The sequence below is a fragment of the Cyprinodon tularosa genome, unplaced genomic scaffold, assembly GCF_016077235.1.
Source record: "Cyprinodon tularosa strain WSP-4 unplaced genomic scaffold, ASM1607723v1 ctg264, whole genome shotgun sequence".
NCBI lineage: Eukaryota > Metazoa > Chordata > Actinopteri > Cyprinodontiformes > Cyprinodontidae > Cyprinodon > Cyprinodon tularosa.
Genome location: NW_024038968.1, coordinates 689,675 through 716,923, shown reverse-complemented (window position 1 = coordinate 716,923; position 27,249 = coordinate 689,675). Strand labels below are relative to the sequence as shown.

Sequence of the window (27,249 nt, the reverse complement as noted above, 5' to 3'; positions counted from 1 at the left end):
GCTGCATCTGGTCTGAATGTAGCATTAGCCTTAGAATAAAACAAACCCTCTTTTGGGGTTAGAGTCTCTAGTTGTAGGATCCCAGCACTGGTGTCAGGACTGCTGGATGCTCCAGTCACTGCCTGCTACAGGGCTGCTACTGGAAATGCCACAACCTCTGCGACTGATTTATTTCCATAGCAGTCACCATCCGCTTTCAGGTAAGTGCAGAATATTTAGAAAACAAAAGAAAAGAAATGGAGACCAGCCAGTTGTTCAGCTCTAGTGTTTAACAAATGTCAATACAGAAAAAAACTGTTTCCTTTTGCACAGAAAGGCAAATAAAACAAAGTTTAGTGTCAATAATCCACCAGAGGAACATACAACATATCACTGTCTGAATAAAAGTCATGCTGAGAGTTTCATCTTTTCAATAAGACGTAGAGCCTTGGTAGTGTTTAAAACAAGTCAGCCGATATTCCCTCCACACCGGTACAAAGAAAGACTTTATGCTATCAAGAATTAAATCCCCAAACATTCCATAAAAGGCTGTGTTTTTAATCGTTAAGCTTCAAATCTAACAGACTAAATAAACTCATCGGAAAATTTAAAGTGGAGTAAAAGCAAAGAAATAAACGTGACAAAGAAGCTGCATACTGAACCCTTTTTCCCAGAGAAGGCAAAGTTGAAAAAAACAATAAAATAAAACAATAGTTGACCGATTAATGCTGATAAAAATTCACATGAACTGCATATAAATATGGTGACAGTAAGGCACGTTTTGGTTCAAAGCAGAAAACGCTTAGTTTTACTGAGCAGGTTGAACATTACAGGAAGTAAACGGCATTTTCCCTGATGCTGCTTCACTGGGAGCTCATGGAAAACAGTCCAGGCAGCCTGGATCAGGAATTCAACTCAAAACAACGAGAAACGACGGCTCCTCCACATGAGGAAGGTTTCATTTCTAGGCTGAAATAAAAACGAAAAACAGACGTAAACTGTCGTGTGAATAAAAAAAACAAACCTTTTTTTGTGTTTTGGCTCTTTAGAGCATGGGTTGTCTGGTTTTCATTAAAATTTTATCGCAAATTGATTGGATTATCATGAAGGATGAGCAGCTGTGCTCCTCTGAGAATCACAAATAAAGGTGGATTTTTAAAGCTAATCCAACCAGCTGGAGGTTCACGGTTACATAGTGTCAAAGAATTTCACTTAGTGTTTTAAAGACTGGACAGCAGAGATGGACAGAAAGACCAAACCTTAATCTATGCTGGGAGTTTAGGGGGTAAAGGACAGTAGGCCTGGGTTGGTTTCTGTTTCAGCAGGTTAACTAAAGAGATCATTGTCAGGAAGCAGCTAAGCTTCAGGCTGCTCAGGGGTAAGGTTTAGCCGCGGCGGCGTCTCCCTCCGCTGCGTCCGGCTGGATGGGGTCTTTGTGGAAAGGCGTCTCCTTGTAAATGAACCAGCAGTTTCCTGCCCAGAGGATCAAGTTGAGAAAGCCGAAAATCTACAGAAGACATCAAAGTTAGGAAGCAATGAGTGATTTTTATTCAAATAAATAATAAAATCATGCACACACAAAAAGAGTGAAGTTGATCTGACAGTGTTTATACCAAACATTTGGAGATCAGAGCAAGGGTTTAACTTAGTGATGAAAGTTGGTGGGGGCTGATGGACCTACAGTTACTCCACAAACATTTTGTATTTTCCAACAACGAGCTCAAACATCTATTTATTGAATACTTTGCTATTGTTGAGAACATAACAGAACCATCATACACTGATATTTATATTTATAGATGTTAGAGATGCCTTTTAGTGCATCACATATTGTCCTGTTCGTCTGTTGATAGACGACGACCATCTATTCATCCTATGGTCCTTGTCGTGTATGTATATATTAGTGTTGTCAAAAGTATTGATACTGAAACGTTGTATCCGGATACAATACTCATTTTAAAAAGTATCGATACAGCCATCTAAAGTGCAGAATAGTGGAAAATGCACTTTCTGAACACTGTGTGATTGAATAATTCTCTGCATTTTTCAGTTTGACTTTTTTTGTAACAGGTGCAGCTGCAGAGAATTATTTTTGTTTAACTGCTTTGGCCAGCGTCATTGTTATGTCTGCAAAGCATAGCCAAGGAAGGAAAACTTCATTTTAATTTTGTAAGTTTTTTTTATCAAGCTTGCATAAAGGAAAATTCTGGTTTTTAACACTTTTAGCCCATTTTCTGTAGTGTCCAGGATGAAATCAAATGATCGACACCAGAATGTTGACAATTGGTCCTGTCTCTGCTATTTGGCTCATGCAGAATCCCCCCCTGGCTGCTTCAGAATGGCTTCCATAGTGCATGTCCGATAATGTCCTTAAAACAACCTTAAACGTTCTTCTTTTAAAATATGCTACTCACCGGGTCGTCAGCGCTGTTCAATGACGTTCCAAAAAAAGTTTCGTAAAGAAAAAACGTTCCTGTAGTGTTTTATTTAGCATTTTGTAAATCCCATTGAGTTCTGTTGGAATAGTCAATATCCCTCCGCCACCGGAAACGGAAATGGGGCCTGTTTACACAGTTGTAGTCTTTTCGCTTCACTCTGTGTACTCCGACCTCGAGGTGCTAACGTCTCTGTTAAACACTTTAAAAAACTCTGAAAATGGAATACGAAAGGTGGATTCTTGAGGAGGACATATTGGACTTTGAGTTTGACGGTAGAGGATACCGTCTCCAACTAGTGGTCTGGAGTGTGCAACGCTTCAGATTCGAACAGGAAGCGGAAGTTTATAAGCGGTTGTGATGTATGGGAAAAAATAGTTCTGGGATTTACAAAATGCTAAATAAAACAAGACAGGAACGGTTTTTCTTTACGAAACTTTTTTTGGAACGTCATTGAACAGCGCTGACGACCCGGTGAGTAGCATATTTAAAAAAAAGAACGTTTAAGGTTGTTTTAAGGACATTATCGGACATGCACTATGGAAGCCATTCTGAAGCAGCCAGGGGGGATTCTGCATGAGCCAAATAGCAGAGACAGGACCAATCGTCAAAATTTTGGTGTCGATCATTCGATTTCATCCTGGACACTACAGAAAATGGGCTAAAAGTGTTAAAAACCGGAATTTTCCTTTAATATTGTGCACAGCATACAACCTCAAAATATTGTTCTTATTGTTTTTTTATTTATTTCTTGTATTTTTTTAGTAATGAAAATATTTCTGTAGAATTTTAGAGTCTTTGTTTTTGTCCTTGTTGTATCGAAAAGGGTATCGAGTATCGAATATTTTACTTAGTATCAGTATCGAGTTGAAAAGTTTAGTATCGTGACAACCCTAATATATATATATATATATATATATATAGGATATATGTTTAACTGATTTTTCAGTGGCATCTCTAATTTTTTTGACCAACCAGTCTCCTAACTTTTACTTAAACATGGAAGTAGCTGCTGGTTAATATTCACTGAGTGCTGCTGTGCGTCTCTCCTCCTCCACGGAGCGACTCTCTAAGCAGGGAAATGCGACCGCAAATCAGATGTCTCAAAGCGACAGATCCGATGATGTCACATTGAGGGGCGGGACACGGGAGCAGCGGGAGAGAGGAAAAAAAAAAAAAAAAAAACACAGACTGAACACAGATAGCTGCACCGGACCTCTGCTACCTTTGGCAAAAGGAAATGAGCAGAAAGGGGGAAAAAGTCCGATTATTTGTGGGGCTACTTACCACTGAGGCATTGAGGCGGCCCATGGAAGGAGACTCTCCTGGTTCACAGTTTTTAAACAGTTCTGCTAGGTGGCTGGGGTTGGTGGCCCATTTGACATCAGTCAGGCCTTTGCCCCAAGCTGAGGAGGAGACGAGCCACAGAAAGGCGAAGGCAGCGGTCACCAGCAGGTCCTGGTAGAGATAAAAAGGTTCAGCTTTAGTGGAAAAGAACGGCAGAGTTAGCCAATGCACGTCATTTGATAAAAGCCACATTAATATCATCTTCTATTTACTCGTATTATTCAAACCAGAATATTAGTTTTGTCATAAGATGCCCAGGATGGCTTTATAGAAATAACTCAGCATTGCTCTCTTGTGGTCCGGTAAGCAGCTGGCCTACATCTGGCTCAGAAATCTATCCGATCCACCATGGTGCTGTGCCTGCATGCTAGCTTGTATCTTTAAGACCCTTAAACTGTGGGTTTACCAGCAGGTGGACACTCAACTTATCCAAAGTTTTAGTGGAAGGAACCATCGGAGGGCCGATGGAGGGGGGTCATCAAATTAGGACTGCAACTAACGATTATTTTGCAAACCCATTAATCTGTTGATTCTTTTTTCAACTAATGGAATAATAATCGGATAGCCATAGGTTCCTTAAAGACGATTTTTTATTAAAATGAAAAGGGTGAAACTTTTCCAGTTGAGGAGTTCTGGAAAGAGCATATTGAAAGAAGAATTTCTGTTTTTATCTTAAATGCAAAATGTTTATTTTTTCACAATCTTGATAAAATTGCTGCTCTCAGCGGGTGTCTGCCAGCTAACGGCATGTTTTACAGTCTCTATACTGCAGTTAACGATTAATCAATTACTAAATTAGATGACGATTATTTTAATTATTGATTAATCCGATAAATCAGATTGTTTCAGCCCAAAACCAAATAAAAACAAAAAGTCATTAACATCTCAGACCCTGATTTTTGCTTCAGATCAGTTTTTTTTCTTCATAGTAACACAATAAAATTAGCCTTTTCAAAACTATGGAACCCTGAATGATTCATAATTAAATAAATAAAAAACTTTACAAAATAAATACCATTTTGATAAATAACACACAAATATATAATATGACCATGAAATAAAAAGCAAGGTAATGTTATTATGAAATACATATAGCTATTCTTTAGTATTTACTTCTTGTTATTTTTTTTATCATCATTGAATATTTGATTATAATTATTTTCATAATATTATACTTTAAAAAAAAAAAAGAATTTTATTTCATTTTCCAAGATTTTAATCAAATAAAAAAGTTTTTCCCAAAGTCATTTTTTATTTCATAATGTCATTTTTCAGCAGAATGACTTCGTCTGTCAATCAAAGCTAAGGGGTTGGACCTCCGCTGGGTCCTTTAAGATCGATTAGATCCGTGGCGTCTGGTTAGCCGCGTTAGCATGAGCAGTTTGTAACGCTGATGCTGCACTGTTAGGTGAACGTCCAGGCGCCACCTGGTCAGAAACACGGTGCTGCAGCGCTCCTCTCTCAGGCTGAGGTGCAGGATTCGCGTTACTATCCAATCTATTCGCAACTTCTCTGCGACTGACTTCTCTCCAGCTTCCATCTCATCGCTAACGAGCCGCTCACTCCTGGCCTCCAGTTGGTGATCAGTCTCCGCGCTTGAATCCATACTGCAAGTGCTGCTGCTCATGTCTTAGTAAAGGAGCAGCCAATCACCTAACTGGCTCCGCCTTGCCTGCTTTGATTGACAGACGAGGTCATTCTGCTGAAAAACGACATTATGAAATAAAAAAGGCCATTGTGGAGAATGTCATTATGGAATAAAGACAAACTTTGGAAAAAAGTTCTTTATTTTCCAAAATCTTGGAAAATGAAATAAAAAGTAATTATTTAAAAAAGCATATTGTGAAAATAATTATCATGAAATATTCAATTATGATAAATATAATAAGTAGATATTAAAGAATAAAGATATATATTTCATAAAGACATTACCATGTTTTTATTTCGTGACTATATTATATATTTGTTTGTTATTTATCAAAATTGTATTTATTTAATAATTTTTTTATTTTTTTATTTAATTATGAATCTATTGGGCTTTCATACAAAACGAATGATGAGCTCATTTTACAGAAATCTGTAATCAGTTCAATCATCAACTTTCGTTGATCCTTGTTAGAACTGCAGTTCAGTTGAGTTTGAGGGAAATCAGTAAATAAAACATGTTTGTATTTAAGAACATTGAGCCTAATGCATCCAGTCAAAGACTTAGCATCAAATCCACAGACTGACAGAAACCTAAAAGCTGAGAGCAATACTTACAACAATGGGACCACGGCTGGTCTGACGATAGACGTGCTGGAAGCCCAGGTAGAGGACCAGAGTAGCAGTGCAGTACAGGAAGCCAAAAACACCAACACATACAAAGAACTCTGCAGAGGAGGAGAAGTCCCCCTGAAGGTAGGTCACATTGGTCTGACTGCCGTTACAGAGAGGAACGTTGTACGGGTAAGATGGCAATCTGACGGCAAAAAGACAAAGACAGACTTCCTTAGGCTGCTCCTGTGGTCTGGGCTGCTCGATAACAGATGATCCGTCCTTACCTTAAGCCCGCGGTTCTCAAAGTGTGTGGCGCGACCCACTGGTGGGGAATTGAGACGTGACAGGTGGGGCGCGCCAAGTTCCGGTGTGTGTGTGTGTGTGTTGTGTGACTATAAATGTAGAACGTGTGAGAGCAAACTGTCCTTATAGCTGTATGTTGCCGCTTTTTAGACCAATCAAACCCACAAAGTAATCATTACTAGCCTACATGCAGTCTAATTAAAAGAACATTAGATATGAGAAAAATTTCACCTGGAACTGAAGTGCCAAAATAATGATTTCAGCTGCTGCTTCACTGAAAACAAAATACAGATCTCAGCAGAACATTGAGCATGACTTGAGAGTGGCAGTATCAAGCCTGCAACCCCGTTTTGAGAAACTGCAATGCAAAACAGGCTCATTGCAGCCACTGATGCAGGGATAAATAGACCTGTCTTGCCAGATGGATTTTACTTCTTTTCTTTTATTAACAGATTGCAGAGTGGCACTTTAATTTTTTCTATCTTTGAGCTTGATACAAATTTTGACACAGCTGCATTTTTATTTTCTTTATTTTTGAGCTTGCTGTTATTTGATGTAGATTTGTATTTAGATACTACTTGTTACTTCAATAAAATTGGAACATTTTAAGATTGTTGAATATTTCATTAGCATTGTGTTGGGGCGATGGGGACAGGCGGGGCTTGAAAATTCCCCCTTGTCCAAAGTGGGGAATGACAGAAAAAGTTTGAGAACCACTGCCTTAAGCAATGGTCTTTCCATGGAGAGCAACAAGAGAGAAACAATCACGTAAAGCAGAAAACCATCTGATCAAAACAAGCTCTACCCACTTTTCAGCCAAAGACACAATTAGAAACTCACCCAACTTTCATTGTTTTGAAAGTACTAAACAGAGCAAAACAACTTGTACAAATACTCTAAGGTCATCTTCCTTTACACACAGACATGAAATTATTCCACACAACCAGGGTCAGTTATCCACCCAATGAGGCTATCGGACACGTCTGAGGAATCCCAGCTACTTATCTTTGACCACACTGCAAAAACCGTCTGTCAACATTTCTTAAATTATGTGTATTTAAACAATATCATTTATCAATCCAATGAGTACCTTTACTCCTAAAATAAGATAATTAGATAACATGCACTTAAAAAAGACAATGCAGTTTATTTCTTTATTATTTTAAATGTAAATTGTCTTGTTCTATTGGAAAAATAATAATAATAAATAATAATTGGACACACTCTGCATTTAACTAGGGATGCACAATATAATGGGCCCCCTATCGGTATCGGCCTTAAAACTGAATATCGGACATCGGCCACCCCACCGATATTTAACCCGATATTTGATCAGCTTCTGAGTTTCTAAAGTCTAAAAAAAAAATAAAATACTACTTCTTCTTCTTCCTCAAAAACTTCTTTTTTACAGACTTAAAAACTTCTAAAGACGAGGGAAAAAATATTGATCCATTAAAATATCCCAATATCTTCCTATGCTGATATATTGCCATTTAAAAACACCATATCAATCTCTTTTACTAATGAAATATTGCTATATGTCATCATTATGCTACGAAATCCCCCGAAAATTCACGAAATGTTGCCATATTTTTATATGTTGATATATTGACGCGGTATCGATCTATTTTACTAACAAAATCTCACGAGAATTTGCAAAATATCACGAGAGTTTGTAACAGAATGATGAAATTTCACGAGATTTTGAAAGTAAAATAGATCGATACCGCGTTTTTAAAAATCTATTTGATATCAGCATATGAAAATATATTTGAGTATATTATTTTTCAAAGTGTCAGAAATGGATAACAAAACTGCTATTTTCAATGACTACTTATTTTTGTCCAGCTTTAACATCGGTATCGATATCGGTTATCGGCTACATGAGTTTTAAAATATCGGATATCGGCCAAAATCCCAATATCGTGCCTCCCTACATTTAACCCATCCGCTTGGGGAGCAGTGGGCTGCCATTGTGCGGCGCCCGTGGAGCAGTGTGGGGTTAAGGATCTTGCTCGGGGACCCAGAGCGTGAGTCCATGGGAGTGGGACTCGAACTCAGAACCTCAGGAGTCCAAGCTCTAACCACTAGACCACCATTGTTATTATTCATGTTTATTACTCCAGCAGAAGTAAATTAATGTTAGCGTCCCAGTGTTTTAATTTTGTTGGGGTTTTTTGTGTATTTTTTTTTGCAGAAGACTACATATTATTGTTGTTATGATGTTAAAATGAATTGCTCTGTTGCAACTTCATAAGACCTAAAACCCCTCATAAAAAAAGAAAAGTCATCTGTGGTTTGCAAATGTTCACCTTAAACAAACATCTAATTATGACTGGATCCTCCTGTCCTCCTAGGTTTGGTTTGTCTCCCAGAATCTGGATGGGCAGGGGTGCTGCTATGGTGTGGAGGTAGAGTTCATGACCCCGGTCCATGATCACCGAATGATAGTATGAATTTGATAGTGTGATGGCATCAGGAGAGATTAAGCTGTCATGACGTATTATTTTATAGAGCAGAAAACTTTTCTTTACATAATAGGAGGCAGATTAACATGAAACCTGCAGAGCAACTACTGTTCTGATCAGGCAGAACCATGTTTGAGATGTTTTCAGTACCTGAACGGATAGCCGAACACAGCAGACACATCCTGTTCTTCTTCAGACGGCGGACATTTAAAGTTGAGGTGGGTTTTTCCAGAGTAACCCCCAGTGGTGGCAAACGCAAAGATAGCAAAGACCTAGAAAGGAGAGAATCAAGTAAATCAAGAGGTCTTTTAAACCCCCCCCCCCCCCTCCCCAACCGATGAAAGGAAAACTGAGGGCAAACATTTAGCAAACATTAAAACTAAAACTTAAAGGACACATCTAATTGGAGATTGTGTGTCATCTAAGGTTCCGTTCAGAGGGTCCAGTTTGTTTCTTTAGGTCCCCGTCACACCGTGCCAATTTATCAAGCGTATGGCTGACATCCTAAAATCTCGCTGGCATACGTCGAACTTTCTATGGATTTTTTTCAATTTTGTGCGTATACATAGAGTATTGATAACGAGTCCAGAATCTCTGTCCAACGACAGCCTAACTTATACATAACGCATGGCAGCGTAATGCCCATGAAATCAGCTAAAGCTGCACCTGAGGGGGGCAGCACTGAGCCCGGAGGCCCCCGGCCTGCAGAAAAAGATTTCTTTGATTGCGGTATTAACCTAGCTGCTGTTTACCTCCCGCCCCCGAAAAAAAGAAGAAGAAAAAATAACAGAAAGAAAGAAGGTTTCTGGTGGCAGCAGATTGAGCGTCATGTCTGCTAGGAAGTGTGTTGGTGGTGGGTGTGAACGCAGGGAGGATCCATCACTCACCTTCTGGCTCACCCTATGATGGGGATGAAGTCTGGAGGAGAACTGACGGTTTCCTCCTGTGAACCCCCTTTATACCAAAACGCTGCCAATACGCCATTATACAGTAGCTGGAAGTTAGAAACACGTCCAGCGCTCGTCTGGAACACGTCAGATACGCTGATATGCGTTGGAGAGAAGTTCTGGATAAGTTACGCAGAGGTTTAGGATAAGCTAGATGCCACGACTGATGAGGAACCGATACTGAACAGATGTCAGCCATCAGATACAGTGGGGCAAAAAAGTATTTAGTCAGCCTCCAATAGTGCAAGTTCTCCCACTCAAAAAGATGAGAGAGGCCGGTTATTTTCATCATAGATATACCTCAACTATGAGAGACAAAATAAGAAAAAAAATCCAGAAAATCACATTGTCTGATTTTTTAAGAATTTATTTGCAAAATATGGTGGAAAATAAGTATTTGGTCAGTTACAAACAAGCAAGATTTCTGGCTCTCACAGACCTGTAACTCCTCTGTCCTCCACTCGTTACCTTCATTAATGGCACCTGTTTGAACCCGTTATCAGTATAAAAGACACCTGTCCACAACCTCAAACAGTCACACTCTAAACTCCACCATGGCCAAAACTAGAGAGCTGTCAAAGGACACCCGAAACAAAATGATAGACCTGCACCAGGCTGGGAAGTCTGAATCTGCAATAGGTAAACAGCTTGGTGTGAAGAAATCAACTGTGGGATCAATTATTAGAAAATGGAAAACATACAAGACCACTGATAATCTTCCTCGATCTGGGGCTCCACGCAAGATCTCCCCCCGTGGGGTCAAAATGATCACAAGAACGGTGAGTAAAAATCCCAGAACCACACGGGGGGACCTAGTGAATGACCTGCAGAGAGCTGGGACCAAAGTAACAAAGGCTACCATCAGTAACACACTACGCTTCCAGGGACTCAAATCCTGCAGTGCCAGACGTGTCCCCCTGCTTAAGCCAGTACATGTCAAGGCCCGTCTCAAGTTTGCTAGAGAGCATTTGGATGATCCAGACCATGACTGGGAGAATATCATATGGTCAGATGAAACCAAAATAGAACTTTTTGGTAAAAACTCTACTCGCCGTGTTTGGAGGAGAGAGAATGCTGAGTTGCATCCAAAGAACACCACACCTACAGTGAAGCATGGGGGTGGAAACATCATGCTTTGGGGCTGTTTTTCTGCTAAGGGACCAGGATGACTGATCCGTGTGAAGGAAAGAATGAATGGGGCCATGTATCGTCAAATTTTGAGTGAAAACCTCCTTCCATCAGCAAGGGCATTGAAGATGAAACGTGGCTGGGTCTTTCAGCATGACAATGATCCCAAACACACCGCCCGGAGTGGCTTCGTAAGAAGCATTTCAAGGTCCTGGAGTGGCCTAGTCAGTCTCCAGATCTCAACCCCATAGGAAATCTTTGGAGGGAGTTGAAAGTCCGTGTTGCCCAGCGACAGCCCCAGAACATCACTGCTCTAGAGGAGATCTGCATGGAGGAATGGGCCAAAATACCAGCAACAGTGTGTGAAAACCTTGTGAAAACTTACAGAAAACGTTTGATCTCTGTCATTGCCAACAAAGGGTATATAACAAAGTATTGAGATGAACTTCTGTTATTGACCAAATACTTATTTTCCACCATATTTTGCAAATAAATTCTTTAAAAATCAGGCAATGTGATTTTCTGGATTTTTTTTTCTCATTTTGTCTCTTATAGTTGAGGTATATCTATGATGAAAATTACCAGCCTCTCTCATCTTTTTGAGTGGGAGAACTTGCACTATTGGTGGCTGACTAAATACTTTTTTGCCCCACTGTAACTGACCTGGAACTGATGGCATAGGATGGCATACATCGACGACTGTACGTAGATGTGTGCCAGCGTGTTCCTCGACCACCACTAAGTCTTCTCAGCACCTGACCCAAGCTACTCCAAGCTCCTCAGAAGGTCCAGAACACGCTGGAGGGACTATGTCTCTGAGCTGGCCTGGTGTCGCCTCGGGGTACCCCCAGAGTAGCTGGAGGAAGTGTGCGTGGATGGGGAAGTCTGGGCATCTTTGCTTAGACTGCTGCCACGGCGACCCGGACCCCGATGGATGGATGGGTGGATGGATGGATGGATGGACGGACGGACGTACGTTCCTAATATCGGTTTTAAAAAAACTAAACATTTTGACCAAAAACAATGAGGGAAGGCCGTGTGATTTTCCGCCAGATGGCGTGATTTTTGTCCGGGAATTGCCGTGAATCAGACACACCCACCACCACCAAGATAACCCTAGATTAAAAATTATCGGTCGAGGGATTGGGAAAATTGGCATAATTGTACGCCATGCGCACAGTGTAAATATGGCTATCATATGGCAGTCTTCTGTACAGTGATGCAGGTCATACATTAAAAAATGTTCATTACATTTCTTTCTCTCAGACATTGGAGAGGTGCATTTAAATGTTATAGAGTTAAACATGTAAGATTGGTGACCTGTTAGGTTATTATTATTGTCTTGTTGCTGTATTTATTTTGTCAGGGAAAACTAATCCTGAGTCAGTTAAAAGTCAGAGAAATCATTAATTTATACATTTCTGACATTGACATTTGTCTTGTGATTTATCTTAAAGGAATAGTACACCCAAAACATGATTGGTCTTCATTTTCTACTCACCCCCATGCTGAACAACACTCTGGAGTACTTTTTTGATATCTCAAATGCATCTGGAGATCAGGGAGGCTTCTTGCTGTCTGCTGACATTCAAATAATGGAGGTCTATGGCGCCCGAGGCAGAAAGGTCCATAAAAGTCCACAAAAAACGTGTCAATATTCCTCCATACTGCTCGTCCAATGTATTCCAAGTGTCCTGAGTGGGTAGCGTCCATAATTTACTCGAAACGAAGTCATTTAGAAAGTTTTTAGAGCATAAACAGTAGTGTATAGGATTTCCTAAAAGCGCGTTCACGAGTCTACGGAAACCGCGGCAGACCAAACCAGATGAAAGTGCGCATTCAGCTCGGCAAAGAACTCATGCTCTTCCTCAACACTGAAGTCCTCAGACATTTTTCTTTCCGTGTTTCTTTGCACAGGTAAACAGCACATTTCTTCTTCTACGCTTGCATTATCGGCAGAGCAGACGCTGAATGCGCACTTTCGTCTGGTTTGGTCTGCCGCGGTTTCCATAGACTCGTGAATGCGCTTTTAGGAAATCCTATACACTACTGTTTATGCTCTAAAAACATTCTAAATGACTTCGTTTCGAGTAAATTATGGACGCTACCCACTCAGGACACTTGGAATACATTGGACGAGCAGTATGGAGGAATATTGACACGTTTTTTGTGGACTTTTATGGACCTTTCTGCCTCGGGCGCCATAGACCTCCATTATTTGAATGTCAGCAGACGGCAAGAAGCCTCCCAGATCTCCAGATGCATTTGAGATATCAAAAAAGTACTCCAGAGTGCTGTTCAGCATGGGGGGTGCGTAGAAAATGAAGGCTAATCATGTTTTGGGTGTACTATTCCTTTAACAACAGCTCCAACCAAGCCTTCTAAAAGACAACATGCCTAAGAGGCGGAGGGGGAGCCAGGATCTACAGTACTGGCCCCAGGAAGAAGAGCAAGTTTATTGAAAAATGACGCTTTCAGGAAGACTGTTTCACAAGAGACTGGATTATTTATGACGATGCTAAGCTAATGAGCTGCTAAGTAAGCAGCAAATATCCAAAAGGGAACTTACATAATTTGTGTTTGGCTGTCAGTCTATGAACCTGGAGAGCTTCCATGACCACATTCACTGGACGTCTAAAGCTCCATTTATGCCACCCTCTGAAAACTGATCCAGGTCGAGCTTGGATCAGTTAACCGTGCCCAGCTATTTACACCTCATGCAGCGAGAGGTAAACAAGCATGAAGTGCGGACTGCTGGGCCGCTGACTGGACCGGACACCAGCAGAGAGCCATGAGCCACCCGTCACAGCTGGAGGAGGGGGGGCTGGGGGCCAGTAAGGCAGGCGTGGGGTCGGGTTCGGTCGCTCCGCCCCCCTGCTGGCTCCCTGCCCCCATCCCTCTGGACCGGCCCCAGAGCTGACTGTTCGGTTCGAGTGCACGGTATGTTTGGACTACGTGCTGCACTGTAGTCGACCAAAATCCAGGCCTATTTTGAAATCCCCCCCCGGAAATTTTTTTAGGTATGAAAAGTAGGACATGTCGGGGGGAAAAGAGGACGTCTGGTCCCCCTACCATATCAACAATTTGATGTTTCAGTGAGTGAGTGCTTGATGCTATGATGCGTCTTTGCTCAGCAGCTTGGCTCGTTGTAAACCAACCAATCAGAGCACAGCTCATCTAAATATTCATGATCAAACCATAAAAGGAAGAAAACCTGTGGTTTCATTCTAGTGCTTTTAACAAGGCTGCATTTGGGCTCATAGAACAGCTAATATGCCATTTTCAGCCCAACCAATGTTACACACCCTATTCAGAGACTTTAAGGACCAGATACCCTATAGAATCATTCTATCACCCTATTAGAGACCTGAAGGACCAGATACCCTATAGAATCATTCTATCACCCTATTAGAGACCTGAAGGACCAGATACCCTATAGAATCATTCTATCACCCTATTAGAGACCTGAAGGACCAGATACCCTATAGAATCATTCTATCACCCTATTAGAGACCTGAAGGACCAGATACCCTATAGAATCATTCTATCACCCTATTAGAGACCTGAAGGACCAGATACCCTATAGAATCATTCTATCACCCTATTAGAGACCTGAAGGACCAGATACCCTATAGAATCATTCTATCACCCTATTAGAGACCTGAAGGACCAGATACCCCATAGAATCATTCTATCACCCTATTAGAGACCTGAAGGACCAGATACCCTATAGAATCATTCTATCACCCTATTAGAGACCTGAAGGACCAGATACCCTATAGAATCATTCTATCACCCTATTAGAGACCTGAAGGACCAGATACCCTATAGAATCATTCTATCACCCTATTAGAGACCTGAAGGACCAGATACCCTATAGAATCATTCTATCACCCTATTAGAGACCTGAAGGACCAGATACCCTATAGAATCATTCTATCACCCTATTAGAGACCTGAAGGACCAGATACCCTATAGAATCATTCTATCACCCAATTAGAGACCTGAAGGACCAGATACCCTATAGAATCCTTCTATCACCCTATTAGAGACCTGAAGGACCAGATACCCTATAGAATCATTCTATCACCCTATTAGAGACCTGAAGGACCAGATACCCTATAGAATCATTCTATCACCCTATTAGAGACCTGAAGGACCAGATACCCTATAGAATCCTTCTATCACCCTATTAGAGACCTGAAGGACCAGATACCCTATAGAATCATTCTATCACCCTATTAGAGACCTGAAGGACCAGATACCCTATAGAATCATTCTATCACCCTATTAGAGACCTGAAGGACCAGATACCCTATAGAATCATTCTATCACCCTATTAGAGACCTGAAGGACCAGATACCCTATAGAATCATTCTATCACCCTATTAGAGACCTGGAGGACCAGATACCCTATAGAATCATTCTATCACCCTATTAGAGACCTGGAGGACCAGATACCCTATAGAATCATTCTATCACCCTATTAGAGACCTGGAGGACCAGATACCCTATAAAATCATTCTATCACCCTATTAGAGACCTGAAGGACCAGATACCCTATAGAATCATTCTATCACCCTATTAGAGACCTGAAGGACCAGATACCCTATAGAATCATTCTATCACCCTATTAGAGACCTGAAGGACCAGATACCCTATAGAATCATTCTATCACCCTATTAGAGACCTGAAGGACCAGATACCCTATAGAATCATTCTATCACCCTATTAGAGACCTGAAGGACCAGATACCCTATAGAATCATTCTATCACCCTATTAGACCTGAAGGACCAGATACCCTATAGAATCATTCTATCACCCAATTAGAGACCTGAAGGACCAGATACCCTATAGAATCATTCTATCACCCTATTAGAGACCTGAAGGACCAGATACCCTATAGAATCATTCTATCACCCTATTAGAGACCTGAAGGACCAGATACCCTATAGAATCATTCTATCACCCTATTAGAGACCTGAAGGACCAGATACCCTATAGAATCCTTCTATCACCCTATTAGAGACCTGAAGGACCAGATACCCTATAGAATCATTCTATCACCCTATTAGAGACCTGAAGGACCAGATACCCTATAGAATCATTCTATCACCCTATTAGAGACCTGAAGGACCAGATACCCTATAGAATCATTCTATCACCCTATTAGAGACCTGAAGGACCAGATACCCTATAGAATCATTCTATCACCCTATTAGAGACCTGGAGGACCAGATACCCTATAGAATCATTCTATCACCCTATTAGAGACCTGGAGGACCAGATACCCTATAGAATCATTCTATCACCCTATTAGAGACCTGGAGGACCAGATACCCTATAAAATCATTCTATCACCCTATTAGAGACCTGAAGGACCAGATACCCTATAGAATCATTCTATCACCCTATTAGAGACCTGAAGGACCAGATACCCTATAGAATCATTCTATCACCCTATTAGAGACCTGAAGGACCAGATACCCTATAGAATCATTCTATCACCCTATTAGAGACCTGAAGGACCAGATACCCTATAGAATCATTCTATCACCCTATTAGAGACCTGAAGAACCAGATACCCTATAGAATCATTCTATCACCCTATTAGAGACCTGAAAGACCAGATACCCTATAGAATCATTTTATCACCCTATTAAGAGACCTGGAGGACCAGATACCCTATAGAATCATTCTATCACCCTATTAGAGACCTGGGGGACCAGATACCCTATAGAATCATTCTATCACCCTATTAGAGACCTGAAGGACCAGATACCCTATAGAATCATTCTATCACCCTATTAGAGACCTGAAGGACCAGATACCCTATAGAATCATTCTATCACCCTATTAGAGACCTGAAGGACCAGATACCCTATAGAATCATTCTATCACCCTATTAGAGACCTGAAGGACCAGATACCCTATAGAATCATTCTAACACCCTATTAGAGACCTGAAGGACCAGATACCCTATAGAATCATTTTATCACCCCTTTAAAAAGTTTTCCTTCTTAAAACAAAATCTTCATTTTCTTGGAAGCGATTGCTGGACCAAACAGGCAACATTTCATTAGACTGAGCGTGAATCTGACTAATGAATGAGACACAGGGAGAAAACACTGAAGGCCAAGAACAGGGCAGAGGTACTGGGGTTATGGGATATTGCTGAATATGCTGAAGAACACAAGCAGGAAAAGAGAAAGAATGAAGCTAAGCTGGGCCGTTTCCTTTAACCTTCGACAAACACTGATTATACAGAAAAATGGGAAGCTGATCTAAGCTTAGAAAGCCAAACTGTGACAGTACAGGGACTCCTCATCTGCAGCATTGGAAAACATTCAGCTGTTATTTTTGCGACAGAGCTTCATGGCTTCAACAGAAAAATCAGCAACTGGTCTGTATTAAATGGCTGAAGCCCTAAAAATAGTTAGATCGTCACTGGCATGTTTTCTTTGTGAGCAAAATCTGCGTCTGTAGCATAGAAATATAATCTCAGATTTTTTTCCCTCATCAAATCCAATCAGCTTTTTTTCTGTTTTAGGATTGATAATAAAAATGACAAAAGACATTAGTTTCAAAAACTAGCTTCAATTCCAGTTCTTCCCTTTGAAAGGTGATCTGATTTAAAGGAGAAGTCGCTAATATTCAGAATTCAAACCTTGAAAGTTCTTTAAATATGAAATTATTCCATCCTGTTCAATAAATGTTTTTAATTCAGAGTAATTTTCATGTGAATGTGCTTTACTGGAGGCATCCATGTTTGTCAAAGAACACTACTGCCACCTACTGGTTTGTGACGTCACGTTGCGGTATCGGCTGTTGATCAAGTCCCAGTGCTGTATCTGGTGTTTGTCACAACGCGCTATTATCCAAGTCATCTTGAAAACATTCTTCTTCCAAATGTTGGCTACATATTACGTGTTTTTTCTCTGGCCAGAAGTTCGATGGCAAATCCTCCCTCTTCAAGTTGGCGATCCAACGACCAACCCGTCCGTGGAGGATCAGGAATCAGAAAGGTGGAATAACTCTTTTTTTTTTTTACTTTTACCCAATGTATTCCAGCATCCAGCTGCCATGCACGTGGGCATTGTCAGTTTCACTATAGCTCTGGTGAATTTCAATGGTGAAGTCCTCTGGAAATCTTCAATAATTGTTGTTGATGGTTAACCTGACAACAGCCAGATGCATGTCTCGCTCCGCCTAGCTCCACTCACATACATCTGGGAACCCGCCATAGGAATTGCCTTTACTGAAGGCTGGGCCTTATCAAAACTCCTTGCATATGATTAGATAAGCCACTTGTCTTTCATCTTTATTGACGTGCTATTTCAACCACTCACACCGAAGCTAACCCGTGACGCTGTGAGAGGAGGAGCCATTTGGTAGATCAAGCTCTTGCCAAATCCGGTCGGGAGAAGGGCGTAAACATCGTTTCCACCCACAAAAGCCTTCAAAGCCGTTCTCTGATGTTCTTTTAATGAAACAATATCAGATAGATTGGACAACACAGAAGAAATAGCAGCATCAATGCTAACGCTTGCTTCCTCCATGCGAGCCGCCATTGTTGTTGGAATCTCACGGTCGCTTCTCCACTCCAGGACACACCCGCCCTGCGTCCCGATTGGACAGACCATAAATTCGGTTGGGGAAATCACTTTCAATGAGCGGGTTCCCAGATGTATGTGAGTGGAGCTAGGCGGAGCGAGACATGCATCTGGCTGTTGTCAGGTTAGTTGATTGCAGATGCGTCTAGTAGTTCCCATTGATTTAGCTTGGAAAGCGGGGAGAATGGCGCTAGGCTTACCGCACCGTGACGTCACTGCTGGAAGATGGCAGGAGGGAGGGGTTGATATATTTGAGCAAAGATGGCCGCTCCCAGACTCAGTGATCACAACAAAAATGATAATTTTTAGGGTTTTTTTTAGCCTTCCTGGGTGACCGGACTTCTCCTTTAAAGGGCAACAATTCAAGCTGTAACAAACACTTATAAAATATAATATGCTAAATGTTTGCGGCTGGTTATCAACATGAATGAGTTGGTGTCTTCCCTCCAACGGAAACAGAGAGCAGCCGTTCCTATGGCAACAGCGATGCCCCATGCGTGGCTGTAGCTCTGTTAACATAACATCAAACATTTGCCCCTTTCTTGAATATAAATGTATTCAGTCATAAATAAATATTACAAAGAGGACTTCCCCTTTAGAATTAATGAACTTTTTTATATTTTTTTGTTATTTCCTGTCAGTGTGATGACGATGCCCCAACATTTAAATGTGGGCGTTTCCTCCACCACTAGTTCACCGTTACACCTGCTGCCAAATTCCAGCGAGCCTGCACTGATGCAGACTCATTATTTAAGGGCCAAACCAGTTGGTTTGGGACGACAATTTCTATTCCTTACATTTTAAAAATAGACTTATTAGTTTTGTTTCATTTAAACTTATTTTCATTATGGCCTCTTCAATTCAGTTTATTTCTATAGCTCCAATTCACATCATGTCATCTCAGGGCTCTTTCCAGGTCACCAGATCATCCAGTCAGATTGAGGAAAACCAGCTGATTGCATCGACTCATTGACTCTTCAGCAATCCCCCACACTAAGCATGCTTGTAGTGACAGTGGAGAGGAAAAACTCCCTTTTAACAGGAAGAAACCTCCAGCAGAACCAGGCTCAGTGTGAGCGGCCATCTGCGGCCCCGTCCAGGAAACCCTCAGCCATCCAGTTAGTCACAGTCAGAGAAACAGGACTATACTGAAAAAGAGGCCGATATCCAACATCTATTCTTTCAACAAGCTCACTCACTGAAACATCGAGATTGTTGATATGATAGGGTGACCAGACGTCCTCTTTTTCCTGGACATGTCCTACTTTTCATACCTAATCTATACTTAATGTGGCAAAACCTCTGCTGGAACCCACAAACAGAGGGTTAGTGTTTAGGGGCCGGTTTAGGATTCTGCTGATATCTACAGGTTGTCCAGTGGATTCAAGTCTGTGCATTTAGGAAGTCTTTAGGATGATCTCACTGTTTAGATTGTTTTTAAGACCTTTGTGTTGATCTGGGTGATGTAAGGCTGCTCTAGTCATTCAAACATTTTTTTCAGCTAATCTGAAGGCTTCGAGAAGTTTGGAGGTGTGTAGCTATAGACTCTGCAGAAAGTTTCCTTCATACCAGGTACTTGAGATGCCCAAGCATCTGGCCGTCACACTTGGACTGGCCAGTTTCAGCAAAGTCTCTGATGTCACCACTTTGATCCCGCCCACTGCTAACTAGAGAAGTGGGCTATAGTTGCCAGAATTGTTGCTAGAATTCACCAAGCTCCAGAGAATCTTTATGATCTCGTAAATGTGCATGTTTATTCTTGTACATTTGCTACTTGTTTCCATCTAAATTTGCATGTTTTTAATCTTGTAAATTAGGGTGTTTTTACTCATAAATATGCATGTTTATTCTCTTAAATATGCCACTTTAAACTCAAAAATTGTCGTAGGTAAGAAAGATTCGGACAGATAATAGAGCAATACGATAAAACACAGTGACTGCCTTCCATGCTACTCTCCATTTTTTATTTCCCCATTTATGTCGCATTGGTGAAATCATCAATGCTAACCCAGCGTGATGTTGCCACCAGCTTATTTGCCAGTGGAAAAGGAGCCAAATGGATTGTTAGCGGGTCGACCCAAGTTTGATAAACCTGCGTAACGCACCATTTTCACAATAGGCTAGCAGTGTTTCCACTGGACTTTGGTGGGAGAGTCTCTGAACCTCGGGAGTTTTGCACATTTTTAAGCATGGTTTATCCCACTTAAAGGGGAACACCGTTTTTTGTTTGTTTTTTTTACATTGGGCCCCTTGATTTAACGTTATTTCATCATGTTCTACTCACCCATATAGGTTTAGTGTCATTTGGAGCTGTTCTGAAGATATTCGGTTAGGTTATATTCAAGTAACGTCTCCCTATGGACGAGTTGAAGGCACAAACTAAACTGTTCATCATTTATTCTTTATGGTACGCCAGCATTCAGAACATGGAGGCCAATCACTGTCCCCCAGACATCCGCAGTTGTGGTCCACATTGCTAGATTTTGTTGCTAGTCGCTTTTTTGAAAAAGAGTCACTGAAGTGGTCTGAAAAGTTGCTAAATATAGCGACAAAGTTGCTGAGTTGGCAACACCGCATGGGCGAACCGGGCAGCCGGGGCGGCATTTTAATAAAGGAGGGTGGGACATGCGCTTCGAAAAAAAATATAACTGCCGCTTGGAGTGGGTCTCGCCCGGTTAGTAGAACCACCACTGATCATGGAGGTCAGAAAGTTAGAATCGGTTTGGTATGTTAAAAGTTAACTAGCTTGATGAGTTCAACAACATAGCCTACTGATCCACAATCCAACTTCATAGCTCTATTGCCCCAAAAGAAGTTGCTCTTACCTCAGTCAGACGTGCCGCTCTGGCGTCGGTGGATATGATACGCCAAATGTATTTAGAACTAAGTGACGTCTATTAGCGTGGCGCGCATTCTTCCTGTCTCTTGGTTACGGACGTAAACAATTTGTCTCTCTATGGCAGTGTTTTTCAATCCTGGTCCTCAAGGCACCCTGCTCTGCATGTTTTGGATGTTTCTGAGCTTCAGCACACCTGATTCAGATGATTGCAGTTCAGCAAAGCCTGATAATCTGCTATCAATTGATAACAGGTGTGTGAAAGCTGGGAAACATCTAAAACATGCAGGGCGGGGTGCCTTGAGGACCAGGATTGAAAAACACTGCTCTATGGCGCTGGGTTACGGGCGGTATGAAAGTACAGCTGTGGAATGGTCTGATAAACTGACAGATCTTGTTGTTGTTTTCCTTATCTCTGCGTCTATATAAGACTATGGCGTAACACTGGGCTAGTATCCACACACCCCTCCTCAGACACACATTAAGAGGTTTCATGTTTGACATTTTTAATAGTCTCCTCTAAGGATGCTTCTTTTCTCCTATTTCAGCATGTCCATTCTAAGCCTGATGTCTCATGTTATGTAATCTAAAGTCTTTTTATGTGATAAACATGTTGGTTCAGACTGGGAGCCATTTAATGCTTTCACAACCCCAGCTAAGGCTGCCTACCTAAGATATGATAAAAGAATCCCCTGTGAATGAAGCTAAAATTAGGGTGGTGGCTAGTAGACCTTCCAGCCTCATCAAAATACCAGAAGAAACGGGTAAGAATACTGGTCATCGCTTAAAGGAAGGCTCTGATTAACATCATGCTGGTTATTCTCCACACAACATTAGTGAAATTAGAAGTCAACCTGACATTCAGTTTTAAACACCATGTTGTTTAAACTCCAACATTCCTCTTTCAGTGAAAACTCTCCAACAATGATGGAGTTCTAGTCTCTTCACGTCTCATAAACAATAAAGCTCTTTATTATTAGAACCCACCAAGGCGAAAAATCACCTTACATAAAATAATAAATTAGATGATATCTGACAAAAACATGTTTGATCTGAAAGCCAGCCCTGAATCTCCACCTCAGCTGGTGTCTGACCCACCTTACAAGGAGGCGATCCCCCCCGATTCCAGACTTTCAAAGTCCGACACATACCAGAGTCCATTTCCTGGTCAGGGAGTGGCAACATAAATAGGACAGAGCAGCACCCGCCATGAGGCTGGAACGCTGAATTATATGCATTTTGCTTCCCTTATTTCTGTAGAAATCTCTATAAAACTCATCATATTCCCAGGTTTCCTCCTCCCAGCTATCCTATCTCTCTGCCCTGCTTTGACAGACTGCGGAAAAAAAAAAAAAAAGAAATATTGTAGGGATTCTGGAGGTCTATATAGTACCAGAATATACAATTGAATATTGTTGGTCAGCAGGTTTAAACATTTCTAGTCCTGCGATAATGATCAGAGCTGCTCTCTGTTCCTTCTACATAACAATCCATTCTTCTTTAAAAACCTGTTTTCTGTGTTTACTGTCCTAATGTTTGAGCACGTCATTTCACTTTTCCTTCACCAGTTCACCACAGTTCTTCCAGCAGTCCACACTTTCTCTGCTCTCTTTTTCTCATCATCTTGCCACAGGTTTGCCTGCTGTGTCTAAAAGTAGCAGCAGCAGCAACCCAGACTGACAGCAGCTCATTGGCTCATTTGGATCACGTGCAGCCTGGAGCCGGACGCTCCCCAGGGCTTTACCGTATTAACAGGAGAAGAGGCACAAGTGAAGTTAGACACTGTCGTCGGACAACATGTGGTAATTTATAAAAGTTTTAAATAAGGTCGGTTCTGGATTAGCCAGCAGGTGGGTCCAGATCCGGACCGCGGTCCAATAATCAGTGCCTTCTGCCATAAGCCCCATTTTAGGGATGCACCATATTGGGATTTTGGCCGATATCCGATATGCCGATATTTTAAAACTCATGTAGCCGATAACCGATATCGATACCGATGTTAAAGCTGGACAAAAATAAGTAGTCATTGAAAATAGCAGTTTTGTTATCCATTTCTGACACTTTGAAAAATAATATACTCAAATATATTTTCATACGCTGATATTAAATTGATTTCTAAAAACGCGGCATCGATCTACTTTACTTTCAAAATCTGGTGAAATTTCATCGTTCTGTTACAAACTCTCGTGATATTTTGCAAATTCTTGTGAGATTTTGTTAGTAAAATAGATCGATACCGCGTCAATATATCAACATATAAAAATATGGCAAAATGTCGTGAATTTTCGGGGGATTTCGTAGAATAACGATGACATATAGCAATATTTCATTAGTAAAAGAGATTGATATGGTGTTTTTAAATGGCAATATATCAGCATAGGAAGATATTGGGATATTTTAATGGATCAATATTTTTTCCCTCGTCTGTAGAAGTTTTTAAGTCTGTAAAAAAGAATTTTTTGAGGAAGAAGAAGAAGTAGTATTTCTTTTTTTTTTTAGACTTTAGAAACTCAGAAGCTGATCAAATATCGGGTTAAATATCGGTGGGGTGGCCGATGTCCGATATTCAGTTTTAAGGCCGATACCGATAGGGGGCCGATTATATCGTGCATCCCTACCCCATTTACACCACTCTTTTGAAACCGTGCTGAGATAACTGCTGAGTGTAAATGTCATGCAGAAATGAACCAGACCGTGCCAGACACAAGCGAACCGCTCTAACATGGTACTAGTTCATCAGTAGGGCTCAGCGTGGTTCAGTTCTGGCTCGGTTCTCGGATAACAAAGAGTGCATGAGCAGGCCGTGTCATCTCCATACAGCCAACCGCCGTAATCAGGAAATTTCAGACATCGCTAAAAATCCTAGCTTCCCTACTGTGCCACGCAATTTCCAGTGATGATTCTGCTTAGCAGGGTGATGAACCTCAACGTCTTTTTAGGACTCTATACTTTACTCCAGCGGTCCCCAACCACCTCCTTGGATACCTGCCTGAACACCATTAAAGGAATAGTAGTTCTACGGAAACCGCGGCAGACCAAACCAGATGAAAGTGCGCATTCAGCTCGGCAAAGAGCTCATGCTCTTTCTCAACACTGAAGTCCTCAGACATTTTTTTTTCGTCGTTTCTTTCTTTGCACAGGTAAACAGCACATTTCTTCTTCTACGCTTGCATTATCGGCAGAGCAGACGCTGAATTTGGGTGTACTATTCCTTTAAGGCAGAGGATGAAGTAGAGTATGTAAAGATTATACTTGAGTAAAAGTAGCACTACTACATCATATTTTTACTCAACAAAAAAGTATTTATCCAACAATTACTGAAGAGCAAAAATGATTTTATGAAACGGCTACTGAAGCACTGACTAACTGAGCAGAACATCTAATGTTATGTCAAATTTTATATAAACAACATTCAGTATTACACAACAAGAAAGAAAACGATTTTTTAAGGATATCTTCACTCTAAGATCTTTACTGCTGGTATGTCATGTATTTGATAAGAACGGGGTTAGTTACTTCCTGTACCGTGACACAGTGAACAGTTTTTTCCACTTCACCTGCAAACGACATGGAGGTCAAGTGGAAAGTAACTTCACTTTCATTTTATTTAAATAGAAAGTGAAGTTAGTCATGGTGGGTAGAGGAGCTCCTCTGGTAATAATACCGTTCACCTTAAACCTGCTAAACTAAAAGGGAATAAAAACAGCAGTCTGCACCACTTTACTGGATGGTGGAGATCTATCATGATGATGATGATGGAGCGAATAAGTAGCTCAGAGGAGACGATTTTATATGATGGAAAAGTGGACTTTTTAAAATGTAAGGATTTTGGAAAATCAATTGTATTTTTCTGCTCTTATCCACTAAAACAGTTTTATCAGAAATGTAAAAAAAAAAGAAAGAAAAAGCCTCAAAGACAAAATGATACCTGCTTTTTTAAAAATGATTTATAATCTTTTCTTTTCCCGCGGGGCTCCAACAGCATAAGGCAAGTTACATTCCAGACTTTAAGATTTTTTAAAGACACTTGAAATAAAAAGTTAAGACCAACTTCACAATAAACACAAGAAAAACCTGGTGACGACAAATTTACCCAAATATTTATTTTAACTTAAACTGGAGGTTTTCAACAGGGGGTCCGCAACCCCTAGGGGGTCCACAGAGGAACTGCATGGGGGTCGCCAAAGTTTTTTCTTTTTTTTTTTATATATTCCCTCCTGCAATTTTTTCCACTATGTCTAAATGTCTTTAAATCCACATTAACATGAATTGAACAGACTGTAGTAAACAGATAAATGGAGGCAGAAGATGTCTTTCAGTCATCAATGCTCACATTCAGAGACACACAGGAGCTCTTTCAAGCTGGGCACCGTTTCATTCACAACACCTGTCCCATCAGCCAGGAATCAGAAACACTTTAATAATCCCAGGGAGGGATTACTTTAGTTACATTACTCCATCTGTAATAGAGTGACTATAGGACCAGTTTGATAGAACACTATTTCATACAATATATATAATTAGGCGGTCGCTGCTTCATCTCACCATCGGTTTGCGGGTCCTTGGCCTGGAAAACGTTGAAGAACCATGAGCTAAACCATTACTTTCTGGCCCAGTAGAAAATTTTTAAATGTTGAAAAACTTTGCATCGAGGAAAAACGCAAAAAAAAAAAAAAAACACAAATAACAGATCTATTATTAAAATCTACTCGGCTGAAATCATGTTTGTTTTGATCCTCACTCAAAGTCTTTCATTTTAAACAAACATTTTAGCAGCGTTCTGATGGCATTTTAGCCAAAGAATTTTTATCAAAAACATAACTAATGTGCACAAATAAGGAATATGTAAACAGAGTTTTATGGGGCCCCAGGAACCTGGAGCCCTAGTCAACTGCCTAGTATCGCCCTAATATGTGTCACAAGTATAAATTGGCCTCAAGACCTGTTAAAATGATAGCAGTCGGGTAAAATTGAGATGCACGTTGCAGTGAAACCATCCTAGAATTCGTTCCATTGAATAAGAAAACCAAGTAGGTGACCAGTTTCTAACTGGCTGCTGTTTATGTTAATAAGCAACAGCTTTCCTCAGATCCACGCCTTCAACACACAGACCTGGGTGCTGTAAAGCAGCAGAGGATCCACACCTCTGAGCTGATCTGATGGGAAACATTCAGATTAATTTCATGTGTTCAATGGCTTCAATAAGTGAGATTCTCAACAGATATTTTGCATAAAGACATCTCAGCTTTCTACTGTTCATTTGTACGTCAGCGAACCATTAAATTCCCTAATAATCAACCCATTACCTCACTGTTACAACAGGATAGGAGAAACAAGCTTAGAGTTGAGTGTTGTCAGTGTAAAGCAGGACTTTATTAAAATGGAAACTGGAGACACTTTAGGTTAACCCTCCTATAGAAGTAAATAATTCATCTACATTTTAATTAAAAAACACAAACTAAAACCTCTACAGTTTGCCCTCAAAACTTTGTCAAAGTTCACTTACCCATTCTAAGACACGAATGAAGCCCAGAGGTTCCTTCAGGGGCCCCAGGTCCAGAGAAAACCCAGAAACAGGACTCTGCTCAACAGAAAGGTTCAAACAGTCAGAGGAGTTAGCTCAGATTAGCACCCTGAATGTTAGCCTGTGCTACAGCTAGCTCTCTCTGCAGACTTAAACAGTCAGTTAGCCTCTGAGCTACTGAATGCTAACAGTTCTTCACTGCTGCTACTAACCCACCTGAGCAGACGCCATTGGGACGTTTAGGAGGGAAAAAATGTTTTTTAAACTCTGAATATTTTCACTTTGTTCGCTGAGGAAAGTTAAAAGAACTCTGTAGGCATTCGAGCGGACATACGATACAGACACGCCCGTTTACGACGCGCTGCTGTCAAACTAGGCAGCCAAAGGCTGTCATCCCCTCCGCAAAAAA

At 40.9% G+C, this 27,249-nt stretch overlaps 1 protein-coding gene across 1 annotated transcript; it reads right to left on the bottom strand.

Moving 5' to 3' along the window:
- Positions 1-248: 248 nt before the first annotated feature.
- sypl2a (synaptophysin-like 2a) lies at positions 249-27,249 on the bottom strand. The gene is made up of 6 exons (XM_038289180.1): positions 27,057-27,249; positions 26,823-26,897; positions 8,942-9,063; positions 6,024-6,222; positions 3,702-3,872; positions 249-1,486 (listed from the first exon to the last, which is right to left on the bottom strand). The coding sequence occupies exons 1-6, from the start codon at positions 27,069-27,071 to the stop codon at positions 1,352-1,354; spliced, it is 717 nt and encodes a 238-aa protein (XP_038145108.1). The 5' UTR covers positions 27,072-27,249; the 3' UTR covers positions 249-1,351.

Bases quoted from the DNA above. Each gene is read 5' to 3' on its own strand.
- sypl2a (XM_038289180.1), bottom strand. The intron at 6,223-8,941 runs GTACTGAAAACA...TTTTGCCGTCAG, and splicing joins GTGTTCGGCTATCCGTTCAG to ATTGCCATCTTACCCGTACA. The intron at 1,487-3,701 runs GTAAGTAGCCCC...TGTCTTCTGTAG, and splicing joins GCCGCCTCAATGCCTCAGTG to ATTTTCGGCTTTCTCAACTT.